Here is a 13661-nt window from a genome sequence, read left to right on the forward strand (position 1 = left end):
GAGCTGTGCAAATCAAGATCTCCTGTTGATCGATCGTCGTCTCTGCGGCAACCGCTGACTCAGCTCAGCCCCGCCTGTTTTTGCCAGCCTTATCTTCACCGCTTTATGACTTCTCCGCAACTTAGCCAGCACCAAGATGGAGCTTCAAGATAAGAATCTATCTCAGCAATAGCTTGTTATTGCACTGTAGCTGTCGAAAACATTCAATCATCCCTTTCAGTTGGGACTTGGCAAATCTCTCTTCAAAAATAACTGTGCTACCCCGAACCCGCCTTCCTCTCCATCTCCATCCGGGGAACTTACTTCCCCACCTCACCATCCATAATGCAAGCTGCTCAGCTGTCATGGGGTCAGTACAATCATTCTCTTCCCAGACAACCAAACTTCAACGAGAAGCTAACCATATATCAGAACTAGAAAACGCTGTAACACTAGTCGACCCCCAACGAGACGCCCTCTACCAATACGATGAGAAAACACACAGAGCCCTCAGCGACGCCCGCCCATGGGCAAAAGACCCCCACTACTTCAAATCAGTCCGGATCTCCGCTGTCGCACTCCTCAAAATGGTCATGCATGCTCGCTCCGGAGGCTCGCTAGAAGTCATGGGTCTGATGCAGGGCTACATTCTCCCCAACACATTCGTCGTAACAGATGCCCTCCGTCTTCCAGTCGAGGGAACAGAAACACGAGTCAACGCCCAGGACGAAGCGAACGAATACATGGTCTCATATCTACAGGCTTGTCGTGATGCGGGGAGAATGGAGAATGCTGTGGGGTGGTATCACAGTCACCCGGGCTACGGATGCTGGCTGTCTGGTATTGACGTCTCGACGCAAGATATGCAGCAGATGAGCGGGCCATTCGTGGCCGTTGTCATTGACCCCGAGCGCACAATTTCCGCAGGAAAGGTCGACATCGGCGCATTCAGGACATTCCCCGAGGGCTACAAGCCGCCCAAGGAGGAGCAGGAAGAAGACGAGTACCAGACCGTCCCGCTCAACAAGGCCGAGGACTTTGGCGCCCATGCCGCACATTATTACTCGCTCGAAGTCAGTCTTTTCAAATCCGCACTTGACACCGAAATCCTCAACCTCCTCTGGAACAAATACTGGGTCGCCACACTGAGTCAAAGCCCACTCTTCACAACTCGCGACTACGGCAGCAAGCAGATGCTCGACCTCAGCCAGAAGACGCATCACGTAGCCCGCGGGATTGAAAACAATTCATCTCGCGGCGGTGCACCCACACAGATTAAAGACCAACAGCTTGAAAGAGCAGTCAAGGATGGCCAGCGGATAGTATCGGAAGAAGTCAAGGGCCTGCTAGCCGCTGAAGTGAAAATGCAGCTCTTCCAAGATATTGGCGGGGAGACGAAGGCCGGTCCATGATTTACCTACTTACCAAGATAATGTGATAAAGTCTTCAGTACAAATGATGAGACGATCCAAAACAAAACATTGCATTATTATCTTCCATCTCTTCGTACTCTCCGTTACTCAGAGGGTGTGTCTGTTTGTCCTTTCGTGAAACGTAGACACCTTACCTCCCTCAGCTATTCTACCTCGGTCTGCTATTTCAATATCAACCAGAGCGTACGGTAGCACATCTCAATTCCAAAAGTAGGTAGGCCAGCTAGACCAGCAAGTTAGCAAACAACTAAATGAGAAGAGTACCTACCTAATAGGTGACTGCAGCCCGATATCAAATATCAAATGATTAATTCATGCAATGCGAGCGGTTACCGACGGGAGGCATCTCCCGAATACATGCAGATTATCAAGTTCTAGTCCCAGCACTTGCCTGCACTTGAAGCCTCCAATTGTACCCGGTGCTCTTCTCGCCCCCGCCGCATCTAGATTGATGATATGGTTCAAGTAGTGCTCCGTATTCACTAGTCGAATAGTGCTTAGCACGGTCTTAGTCTGCCTGGCAGATCTGACGTTATACGGTTAAGACACAGCGTCCGCTAGCCTGGGGCCAATACAAAGATGACCTGGCGTGGCGTGACTGTTAAGAACACTTTCTAGGAATTGAGGGATTGTGGTATGACAATTCAGTAGTATATAACGTCAATTCAAGCCTAATATACCGACTCTGTACAATGTACGCAGTGTATATATGATAACGAATTGAAACACTTCCAAAAGGGAAAGAAAAGAGAACAAAAAGAGATATCATGGTTTTGAGCAAAGACAGAGCATGTAAGCACTAGGTATCTTGCGTCGTAACAATCATTAGCCAGGCATGAGATAAAGGTATAAAAGACCGCGCTTCATGACAGTCGAAGATCAAAAAGAGGTGGCTGCAAGCAATGTTGTGTTGGCTAAAACGCCGACAACGCTTTTTACACGAAGGGAATATATATCGGACCGGTATACATCGCGTAACGTGGAACGTAATATATCCAGAGGAAGAAGGCAAGGAGGAGATTGGTAGAAAATGGGAACCGTCGGGGTTGATGTGAGGTGAGAAGAAAAAGAAATAGGAATCGAAAGGAGTGATACCCTCGTGGAGGGGGGGGTGATAAGGTGGTTAAAATGCGGGATGATAGATGGTGGACTGGGATGAGACTGCCCGGTGTCATTCAAGCGAAACCGCTCCGGTTGAAAGACTCCTCCAGAAGAGCAAGGAGGGATGCGGGATCGGAAGTGACACATGAGTGCAACCTCAGAATGACAGCCCGAGCACATGGCTAAGCCGTTGATGTCACCCAGCTTGGCGCAGAAACGGAGTCGCCGGCGCGCGATCTGCCCAGGTGGGGTCCGTCGGCGACTCGATGTTCGACTTCTTGGGAATCGATCGACATCGTGCAATTGATGGAACTGCACTTTGGAAGCCGCCCTATGCGCAGAGCTGCAGTGCTTCATCTCGAACTAAACGCCCGGGATTGAATGTGCAAGCCACTTGTGGCCTTCGGGTCTCGCTGGGTGACGTGATAGGCTGTCCGTATCATCGAGCCATTCGGCTTTCCGATCTCGACACGTTCTCGTCCAGTCAAAGTCGACGGGGTCGCCCCGTGTCACGCAAACCGAGTTTGGCGCCCTACAGGAATCCCGACTCAGAGAGCAGTCTACGGAGAAAGAACACGAACTGTTAGTCTTCGAATCGCTCCAAAATCCTTCATAAATGGGTGTTCGTGAAAGAGAACAAAAGAAGTGTGGGTATCGCCAAGAAAATAGACTGAGGACAAATTTGGGATCGTGACAGGAAATTGGGGAAAGGCGTGCAAGGGGGTTTATCGGGAGGACATGAGAAGAGTCCCGAAAGTAAGGGAACTCATATCTCTTCCACCGGTGGCGTACCTCGCAATTTTCTCGTCTTCTCGTTCTCGCGGCTCCACTTCCAAGCTTCGATCGTACATGTCGTGTACATCACCAGCCCCCTGCAGATTACTAAGAATGTACTCTTGTAATTCGTTCACAGGAGTGAGGAGGTATGGCGAGTTCTGGTATTGCTGGATGTCACGAATGACCTCCGCCGTTTTTGTGCGCTTGTTGAAATTGATCAATTCGGAGGGCGTAAGAGATGGAATACCATCCTCGATGAAAGTCAAGTCCGTGAGGTACACACCTAGATTAGAGGTTAGATTCAACCGCGAACCAAACTTAAATCTACAACCATCCGATTCAAAAGGGTCTATGATTCAGTATACATACCAAAGAATGGAATGCAGGGCGGGTTAGCGAGATGAAGTGCTTCACGGTACTCGCCGAAGTTCTTCGTACTCGCCATGAGCCTGCGCATTTGTTCCAAAATGGCGGATGTACGCCCACTGACTTGGGCCCAGGTGCGGGAAAGACGATGGATAGGCGCGGTTCCGAGCGCTGAGATGATTGAAGTCAGTGTAGAAAAGTTGTTCAGAGTTCGACATTTCTAAAAGAAGTCAGTGAATGATGTTATTAGAGTGGGACTTGGAGAAACCTACGTCTGCGACGTTCACAAAGTGCTTGATAACAACCACACGCTTCTTGACATCACTTTGGTTCAAGATCATTTCGGCAACCCAGTTGGTAAGCTGGTTTGAGTGCAGAATCAGAGCCTTAACATTAGCAGCAGGTTCGGGCTCCTCGGGCCCAACCTTCTTCTGCCAGGTCTTGTTCAGACACTCAGTGGGTCGGATCTTGGAGTACAGGCGGGACTCGATGATCGTTAGTTGGCGGGCGAACTCCGTGGAGTCAATATCCAAGAATTTGAGCTTCTTCATGTTTTTAGGAATAATGGGGGTCGGAGCGGGCGTTGCTTGTGTTGGAACAAGTCGTTTGACGGTAGTGTCCTGCCCCCGGAGACGCTGCTCGATGACCGCCAGAAGTTGAGTTGAACCAGGAGTTTTCGTGGTCGCAATCGAATCCTTGGTAAACGAATGTGCACGCTCAAGGAGCTGCATATGCGAGTCATCGTTGGGCTCCATCCAATAGTTCTCAAACCAGGTCTTCAAGATGTTGACCACACGGAAGCGAATGGGCTTCTGCTTCCTGTCAACCCACATCTGCATCTCATCGGCGTTCAAGCCGAAGGGTGGTTGAATGTTGAATCGCTGCATGATCATCTCAAAGAGCTCGGCGGCGGTTGTGAAAGAACGATAAGTGAGGAGGAAGGTACTGTTGAATGACATATCAGGCTTGTCGTGGCGGGTTAAGTGCTCGACTAATCCAGCCAAGGTACCGCATTTCAGAGCGGGAATATCGTTCTTAGTATCGTAGAACACTTCACCCTCATGGTCCATCTTGAGGTACCAAGGTGTCTCTTCAGGTTCGCGAGCAATGTCTCGGATAGGCTCCCTGGTGATTGCGGCTGGTGGGGCCTGACCGAAGAACCTCTGAGCCTTGTCCATGTTGTTACGGCGCACTTTGCCCGCGGACTCATCCAGCGGGTGTGCAGACGGAACGCCAACCTCAGTAGAGCGCGACTCGGTACGACTATGCAAGCCACCAGTGTAACCTTCATTCTCTCCGCCGATGCGACTTTCGCTGCGAAGCGTCGTCGATTCGGGCACTTGTTCGAGAAGGAGTGAGAGTGAGAATCCGATTTGAGAGACATAATTCTCAAGCTGTCTTGAGACACCCCGGACGGCATTCAAGCGATCCTCGAGCGAGTCACCACGTAGTTCCGCCCATTCGTCGCCAAGTGGCGCCGAGACAGCTTGGCAGCTGAGAACAAAGTCAGCGATCGCATCATAAACCCGTTGCTTCTGCGAACTGAAATCAACAAGCTGAGGGTTCTGGAAACTAGTTCCCAAAGGTCCCAGATTGATCGACTCGACAGCAGAAACCCATGGGCGGAATGATTCAACAACTTTAACAGCAGCGGCGGCAATTGACTCGCCGATTTCTTCATGTTCTGCAGAAGTAACGATCTTTCTTTTGTTGAGTGTCAATCGCTCTTCCACCCGACGAATGCTTCCAACGAATGACCGACGAAGAACATCAATGTGATCCAGAACATTAGGTTCCAGAGGCACCGTTGGCTCAGGTCGCAAATCCGCACCGTCTTGGTCAAGGAACGACGTCGGGCCGGATTCCGTGAGGGAAACGCCGTTGTTTTGCCAAGACCCACCGGAAGAGCTACTCATCACGAAACCGGGAACAACCCGACGAATATATTCGCCACGTTGTTGCCTTGCGACCTCAACATAGCCATACACTCCCTGCATAACACCGTCGGCCTCCTGGAGACACTTGTGGACGGCATCTACACCTGGCCAATCGGCTGCAGCCATATGCGACGAAAGGACCAATTTTGAGAACTTCGACATCATATCCCTAAAGTGTTGGTACAAGGGCTTGTTGGTGGAGATTATGGAGGGGTTTCCGGAATGGTTATCGGTGGTGTCAGAGCCAGCCGCCAAAAGCATGCGTAGATGGTCGGAAATGTCCTCTGCTTTCCTCACGAACTCTGCGCGATCGCCGCTTAACAAAGTTTGGCGATATACCTCAACAGCCTGAGACATGTTGTCCACGAGTAAGGGCCAAGTTATTGGAGTTGATGTGTGGTCGTCAATGAAACGCTGAGAGACCGCGGAGGAAATGGAGGGCCTGTGCATAGGCTCCGAAATCGAGGTGTTGCTTCCTGCACCTGTAGAACCGTAGAGCTTGTGAGAACCCCGACCAAGAGAACTTTTTCCTTCCATGGATTTTGCAGACGGGGGTTGCAAAGAATCCATGGATGTGGCTGGAGACACACCATCGATGAATGACTGGCGTCGTCGCGACATTGAGTCGTGAGAAGCGAGCATGAGAGACTCACCCTCTGCTTCGGAAGCCGAGCCATCGTAGTCGTCTTCGTCTCGTTCAAAACCACGAGCCATCAACTCCGGAGGAGGTCGAGACTGGTCGGGAACGAAGAAGTTGTTGCGATCGTACGGGCCGCTCTCGTTAGCCGAAGGGTTTTCGAAGGGAAGCTCCATGGTGCTGTAACCAGTGAGGGTGTTGAAATAAAAGAGACGACCATCGGGAGTCGCTTGAGGAATCCAAAAAGCAGCCTCCTCTTGCTGGGTCGGAGGATCCATTCCTTCAATTGGAAGAATTGGTTGCGAATCGCGAGCATTGTCATGCGAGTCTACATCGTCATCGTGTTCCTCTCCGAAATCCTCACCAGCACCCGAGTCTGCGCTGAGGTCTGCGTCATGCTGAACGTGCGCTACATGGTCCTCGACTTCTCGAAGGTCGGTAATGACGGAGCAGTAGTTGCTAGGGAACCATCCTCGAACGTTGCCGTTAATGACACCGTCCCACCAACCGGTCTCGAGCTGGTTGAGCACCTGGATAACATCGCCCCGTCGGAAGCTCAGACTTGTGTGATCATCAGCATCATAATCATACATGGCCCGCACAAACAGCGCGGGCGCTGGCTCCGGGCTCGGAGTCCTCATGGGGGGTATATTTCTCTTGGGCGAGTGTTCTGGAACAACGTCTCTCTGGGAAAATGATAAGCTGCCTCCGCGGCTGCGGCTTCGCGGGGCGGCCAGGTTGGTAGCCATGGGCTTCTCTGGGTACTCAAAAGTGGTAACGAAGGCCTTTGTCTTGTTGATGGGCGCTGATCCCGGATCAACAGCCAATGGATCGAGGACGCGAGTTCCGTACATCGGATGGCTGCAGCGAACTAGCGAAATCGAGGTCGGATAAGTGAAAGAAAGTGTTTAGGGCAAGCGGGTACTGCTGCGTCCCTAGCGGCTAGGGGCTGGACGAGCTCAACGAAGGGCGTTGCTCATGTCGAGGCAGGCAACCGGCCGTGTATGGGGAGGTGTTGTGGTGGTTAGAGATTAAGGTGGTTGAGGGGAGGGGCGGTAAACGGGAGGTCGAAGGCGGGCTACCGAAAGAGCGACGGGTGTGAGAGATGGACAGATAGGACTTGTTGAGAACGTAGTCAGTTATCGAAAGGCGCAGGGATACAGCAGCCTCGCCGGGGAGAATAAGAGAAATAATGGACAGAGGGGGGAGGGACGGCAGAGGCGATGGGCAGGGCAGGGAAGGGGAGAGTCAGGAGGCTTTTAGGGACCAGCGATGAATGGCGATGGTGAGAGCGAGTGGACACTGACACTACTCTTACTGGGGTCGACTGAGGGACGGAACTGCCACTGCGCGCTGGAGTGGGTGCCGCCCTGACAGTACCGTACGGGAGCTGTGGTAATATTACGCGGTCAGCTCCCTCCTCTTACCAGTCATCTTCCAGTAGTAAATCTTACTCACTAAGAGTTGAATGTCTTGGCTCAGACCACGCTCTTCTGCCAGTCCACTCGTCGAACTCTCGCTCTTCTCGCCACCACAGCTCTCTACTCCTAAGACTTCCCAGCTCTTGACTTCCATCCTTGTCAAACTACCAGAGCCCTGGGCTCGCTGGTACCTTGCTGGGGCCGCATCTCCGAGATATGCATGGGCCAAGACTTACGTATTCTCGGCCTCCGATTGAACAGTGCTCTCCCAGCCCCAGCACGAGCCCTACCCACACAGAGTCTCAGATTCGAGATCCAAAGAGACCCGTCTTACCCACGGAGAGTATACAATACTTTGCCGCATGTTTACTTTTACCGACTACGGCAGTTGCTGCCTGCGGTTGTTGTCGTAGAAAAATGGCTCATACTAGCGAACCCAGCCGTTGCGAGCTAAAAAGCCTTGTCAACGGTCGAGAATTTCCAACCGTACGGTTAGTGACATGATAGTCGTTGACTTGCGACTAGAGCCTTTCTACGGCGGTTGCTATTCAATAAAATTGATTAACCGGGCCCGCTCCTATTCGCTGCTAGTCAGAATCCGCGGCATATCATGACACAGGTTCTCCGCACCTTTCAGAGGTTCCTGGAGTCCCGTCTGACTCAGCAAGTCGAGACTGTCTTGACTCTTGTCTCCAATATCCGTCCGCCTGCCCTGCCGGTACCGAGCTTTGTTTTGCGCCCTCGCGATGCGAGACTGCTGATCATGATCCTGATCCGTTCAGCCGTTGCGCATCCTCCGCTACCCTGAAAAGGCAGTTATACTACAAGGTTCCCCATACTTGAGACTTGGGTAGCGATCCTGCCTGGACGATCCTGCTGCCCGGAGTTTCCAAGGGAGCTGGTTCCAGTGGGGACACCAACCGTGATCCTACCTACCGAGTACGCTGTACCAAGTAGAACTCGCGCCACGCTATGGACAGGATTTCCCGCGTCGTCAACGTTCCTCATGCTACGTCAGTTACGCGAGGAAACCATTGAGATGCTCTCGATCATAGGCCAAAGATAAAAAGTAGATCGCTCACATGCGGATGACTGACGGGGAGCGGAGGGATCCGTTAGGTCAAAGCCTCCAGCCATCGCCGCGGGCCCTGCAAGTGCCAGTGTCAGATTCCATGTCCATGTGTCGGGTACTCAAATGCGAGTCATCTCAATGCGACCCTCTTATCGAGCATTATAATTTCGAAAACGATCATTCATGCATCTCTCCGCGCTTTGAGGCTCTCAAAAAGCCGCAACTTTCCAAGTCAGGCCATCATAGCATGAACGTCCAAGCACCTGGCCAGGAACGTCATCATTGCCTCGTCCATAATCTCGTCCAATTTGCTGGCACTTTTCTGGAAGACCCAAGCAATTATTCTTCGCGCCACGACCAATCGCGGTTGAGAAATAATTGAGACCGATGAGAGCATCAGATTCTAGTCATTTCCAAGCATCAATCCGTCATTCCACCAACCAGCGATAAATCCTTCCAGTTGTTACTGGGTCGATTGCGCGTACCGTTCAGCCTGTGTCTTATGCTCCATACAGTTTTAACCGGTCAATGCTCTCAGACTCCCGCGTTTACGGCTCCTCGGTAGCTCAGGAACCAAAACTGACCAGTGGTCTTTCATCCTTTGGAGGCACATCCGCCAACCTTATTCTGGGTTTTAGGCTCGGGCCTCGCTTAATTGTGTGCCAGGGGAAACGTTGAACCTCTTGGTTGAAATAGACTTCCCGGGGTGTCAGATGTCAACGTCTGAGCCCTTGGACTGTCACATTTCGTCACGCCGTACGTTGAAGCAAGTGGCGCTCCGGTCTCCATCAGTACCGGAAACGCGAGCCGACCTCATACCAGCGTGGCAACAACAAGACCTTTTATGATCAATAAGAAGCAGGTCGTTTAATTCTTGGGCAAAAGAACCGTGCTGCACAGTTGAGCTGATATCGGCGGAAGAAGAAGCCCGAGGCACCGAGCCCGAGGCATTGAGCCCTAGAATCAGCCAGGTCCCGACACTTTTGCCTCAAACAGCCCAATATTGAATTCCGCATTCAACTTACTCGATGTGTCAATGTCTCGTGCTGGGGGGTAAGGTTGGTCAAACGATGTCTTGAACTCCAACTCAACTTGTCTCCGCTTACCGGACAGGGTCATTCCCCATGTTTCACCTTATACTTTTCACTTCCTACACCAAACCTACAAGCAACAGCTGTAGTGTTAAACTATACAGCTTTAGCCTTCCCCAAGAAAGCATTTTGGGCTCGATTGGAGTCAGGAACAACCGACTGCCAATACCGACGGGCATACAATACGCCCCAACGATGGCGCGGTGGGTGTTATACGCCTGCCTTATCCGCTCACTCTCAATCCCATTGATCTGCATTCAGTGACAGCGTCAGTCGAGCATGGAGACCTTCTCATGCTTTCAAGACCCCTCCATGATCTAGGGCTAACCCTGAATTGGGCTCCAATCGTCTTGGCCCATCTGCGGTGAACCTGGAAATGTCTTTGATTAATCACTCATCTCATGCACTTTCAGTGAATTGGAGCCTCTCCGTCAAGATACTGTACGAGGCATATCCCAAAGCTATCAACACATGTGCACTGGGTGCCTTACGATCTCTGCTTCGCTTGATCTTTGGACATTCTTTCGCGAATGGATCCTCGGCATCTCGTTGACAACGTCGAGATCTGGTGAGGACCTTCTGTCGTTTGTCTAAGGGGTTGCGTCAACACCGATCCCGATATCTGTACTAATTCCTCTGTGAAGCATTCACATCAGGAGTCGATCCGATATTATGAGCTTTCTGGACGCTGAGCTTCCTTTCTACTCATCGCGTGCTCACCACAGAGATGCGCCAGGGACAAGCACGGCAGGGACAAGCAGCATCCCCGTCAACGAGCCTGACCGGCTCAAAAGTATCAGCAATCCTCCTCCGATCTCATTTCGCAACAAGCATCGCAGGTGCATCCACCCCATTGCTATCTCTGGGCTCGCGTAAGGGCAAGTCGTCAACTTTACGCCGAGTCAAGCACTCCTTCCTAGGTTTGGCCATCTCCACCTTAGAGCCAGGTTGTGCAGAGCAGGCAATCGGGGTAGAGACTCGTCCTGATGTTAAGGACGGATCAAAGGACGGCCCAGTGGGCGGGTACTCTGATATATCCCGCACCCCGGTGCATATCCATGACCCTTGGATAGCCCGGTGCAGTCTGTGCCCTCTTGCTGTAGCCAGTCTTGTCTTGTCTTGGTAATAGTGCTACTTGCTAACTACATTGTCTCTGCATTATTCGGCTCACCATCGCCTCCTTAGGCACGCATCAAGTGTGCCTATAATGTATCTCTTGCATTGTGTCGGACTCGTCCTCAGGCTCAGTTCGCCTAACGGATACCTACAATACCTAGGCCTCGCTAGTTGCGATGCATAGCGAATAACATATAGACAATAATCTTAATTCAAGTTCAATATTCTTGAATTATCTACGATGAATGTAAATTGGATTATCTGCCTAGCTACCTGCGTCGTGACAAACGCGATGACGGTGTTACGTTGTGATATTCTTCCCAGCCCTGCGAAGGAACAGCACCTAGGTATGTTGTCGCAGCGGATATATATTTCGGACGATGTATCACAAGTATGCGTACAGCAACGCACACAAGTCATATGGAGTAGAAACAGAAATAACGGCATGACGATTCGGAAACAGAATACGATTACGATTACGATCATATAAAAATTATCAAAAGCCCTGACTGTCAACGGCGACCTCCATGGAGACCACCTTATCAGCGTCATGTCGGGGTCTTCCGCCTCAGCACCAGTAAATTCTAGAACGACAACCTAAGCAGTCTCACCTCAAGCGCTGCAAGCGCGGGGCGCATCAAAATAAAACCTTGACTGCCCCTCTATCACATCCAGAGCATCCTTGCAACATCATCGATACTACGATGAGATATGAAGTGGGATGTCGTTTGTAGTTGTAACCCTAAAATCTTATCAGACATACTCTGACAGAGAACAAAGCAGCGGGCGCAGCGCGCGAAGAGTTACGATACGATACAGAGGGCACAGGCGCAGCGCAGCGCAGTAGGTCTAAAGAATTCGCCTCGCTGCTATCAAGTTATCAAAAAGCGCAGCGAGCGGCAACAGTCACGGACATCCGACAAAGAGATAGCAGTCGATTATTGCTCCGACGACCAACGAAGGTCAAAGGCAAAGTCTAAATGGACGATTGCAGACGAATGCGGTGATATCATGCAGGTAATCGCAATCGCCACGCTGACTGAGTGACTGAATCTGAATTTCGCCCGCGGTTAGGAGGATGATCGACTGATCTGCTGTGACAATCAGGGGCTGCGGCGTCTTGGCCAGGCACAGTCGATGCATCACAACCTGGTTTTGGGCATCTGTGACTTCATTTCTAGAGATTCGTCCCTCGTCGTCGAAGTTGACGATAGCGATACCGATGGACCCAGTCGTCGACCCAAACGACCGGGTTGTCCGATAGTGGTGGACCAGGTGCGACTTAAGCCCCTCCCCCTTTTCAACTCTGGACGATGACTTGCGATTGTTCAAGACTCTAGCCCCAGCGTCGTAGTTTAAGTTCGCAACGGCCCCCCTTTCCACGATGCCGGGGGAAAGCCGTTGGCTGAGGTACGCGCCGGTCGTTACAGAGGGCTTCGAGAATCCTTCTGGACGGTCCATTTGCCCAATCAATGGGATATCTCGAATTTTGGTGCCTGCTGAACCAGTCGGCCGGGATGGTAGTGCTGGTGGTGTTGGAGGTGGCCGTTTAACTTTGCACCCCTTTATTACGTGGCCGCACCGGGCGTTTGGAGGGTTATACTTCGGAAATAACGCCCGCCTGAGTCGCCATTTTCTGCTCAGCGTGCATGAATTAGATAGAATTGGAACTTGGAAGTTGAAAGTCCAGAATATCGTGTCTGACCTTGGTGGTCATTATTGGACATGTTTTGGCATATTGATAGCCTGATGCAAGAGGCCCATCGTGGCCCTGTTCATGCGGGAGCGAACCATGGGACAGTTGTTTCTTGTCCGATGGTGCCGTCAGTTTCCATGGTTCGCTCTGTTCTCAGACCACATGTGAAACTATCTGAGTAATTATGCAAGATGCGCTCTTGACTTTCGAGTGCGACGCGACGCGACTCTGAGTGCCTGAGGCCATACTATCGATCCTGGCTCGTAGCGAGGCCCACGCACAAAGCCGGGAAACACCCACATCGGCCTTTACGGAGTCGTGTCCGTAGTCCAGCCCTAAAGATGGGACTCTACGGAGAGAATGCGACAACCCTAGGAAATCGCTGTGCATGTCCAGCTCAAGAGATTCAGTGTCCAGATACAAAATTTCCCTTGTTGACTCTGTAGTCCGTAGACTGTCCGGTTTGAATGTCAATTGTGTTCAAAGCTCATGTCTCAAAAGACGTTGGCCAAAGCTTCAAATCTAGAACGAGAGAGTCCGTTTTCCTTGGAAGACATTTTTCTTTCTGCTCACATGCCGCGGGAAAACTCGGGTTCAAGTTGGCCTCTGCGCAGTGTTCAGCAGCTTCGTTGTACTCTGTATCTTTCAACTTGTGCTATCGGACAAAATATCGGTGACAGTTGAACCGCTCGGTCTGGATCGAAATGTCCTCCACTTCTTGTTGGGATAGAGGCGGTCAGAGAATCAACCCCAACTCTGAAGCAGACTGATCCTTTATCTCTCCCAGGGTGCCCTAACAATGTTGTTGACAGGGCCTCACCGACTAAACTTAGACACAGCAAAGACACCAAGGAGCGGTTGTCGACTTCGAAAAAATTCCAGACGCTCTCCACTCTGGGATGGACGTGATAGTGGGGACAAAAAGCGCGTCGCAGTGCCCTGATTCCTTACCGTCTCTGTGGAAATAATTGCGGATGGCTTCATCCGCGAGACCTCGACAAAGGTCAGAAAGGGGAGCCAAGACGGGTTGGCAAA

At 51.4% G+C, this 13661-nt stretch overlaps 3 protein-coding genes across 3 annotated transcripts; 1 reads left to right on the plus strand and 2 right to left on the minus strand.

Moving 5' to 3' along the window:
* The first annotated feature begins 131 nt into the window (after positions 1-131).
* BDV14DRAFT_167857 (Mov34/MPN/PAD-1 family protein) lies at positions 132-1460 on the plus strand. Its single transcript, XM_073767754.1, has 2 exons — positions 132-349; positions 412-1460. The coding sequence occupies exons 1-2, from the start codon at positions 325-327 to the stop codon at positions 1389-1391; spliced, it is 1005 nt and encodes a 334-aa protein (XP_073631338.1). The 5' UTR covers positions 132-324; the 3' UTR covers positions 1392-1460.
* Positions 1461-3238: 1778 nt separating this feature from the next.
* BDV14DRAFT_197158 (putative cell division control protein Cdc25) lies at positions 3239-7084 on the minus strand (the record flags this gene model as incomplete). The annotated part of the gene is made up of 3 exons (XM_073772608.1): positions 3239-3573; positions 3660-3876; positions 3929-7084. The coding sequence occupies 3 exons, from the start codon at positions 7082-7084 to the stop codon at positions 3239-3241; spliced, it is 3708 nt and encodes a 1235-aa protein (XP_073631339.1).
* A 4603-nt stretch (positions 7085-11687) lies between these two features.
* BDV14DRAFT_153428 (uncharacterized protein) lies at positions 11688-12585 on the minus strand. Its single transcript, XM_073766621.1, has one exon. It carries the CDS (start codon positions 12389-12391, stop codon positions 11894-11896), a length of 498 nt encoding a protein of 165 aa, XP_073631340.1. The 5' UTR covers positions 12392-12585; the 3' UTR covers positions 11688-11893.
* Between the last annotated feature and the right edge of the window lie 1076 nt (positions 12586-13661).

Source organism: Aspergillus stella-maris (assembly GCF_047715825.1).
Source record: "Aspergillus stella-maris strain CBS 113639 unplaced genomic scaffold BDV14scaffold_9, whole genome shotgun sequence".
Classification (NCBI taxonomy): domain Eukaryota; kingdom Fungi; phylum Ascomycota; class Eurotiomycetes; order Eurotiales; family Aspergillaceae; genus Aspergillus; species Aspergillus stella-maris.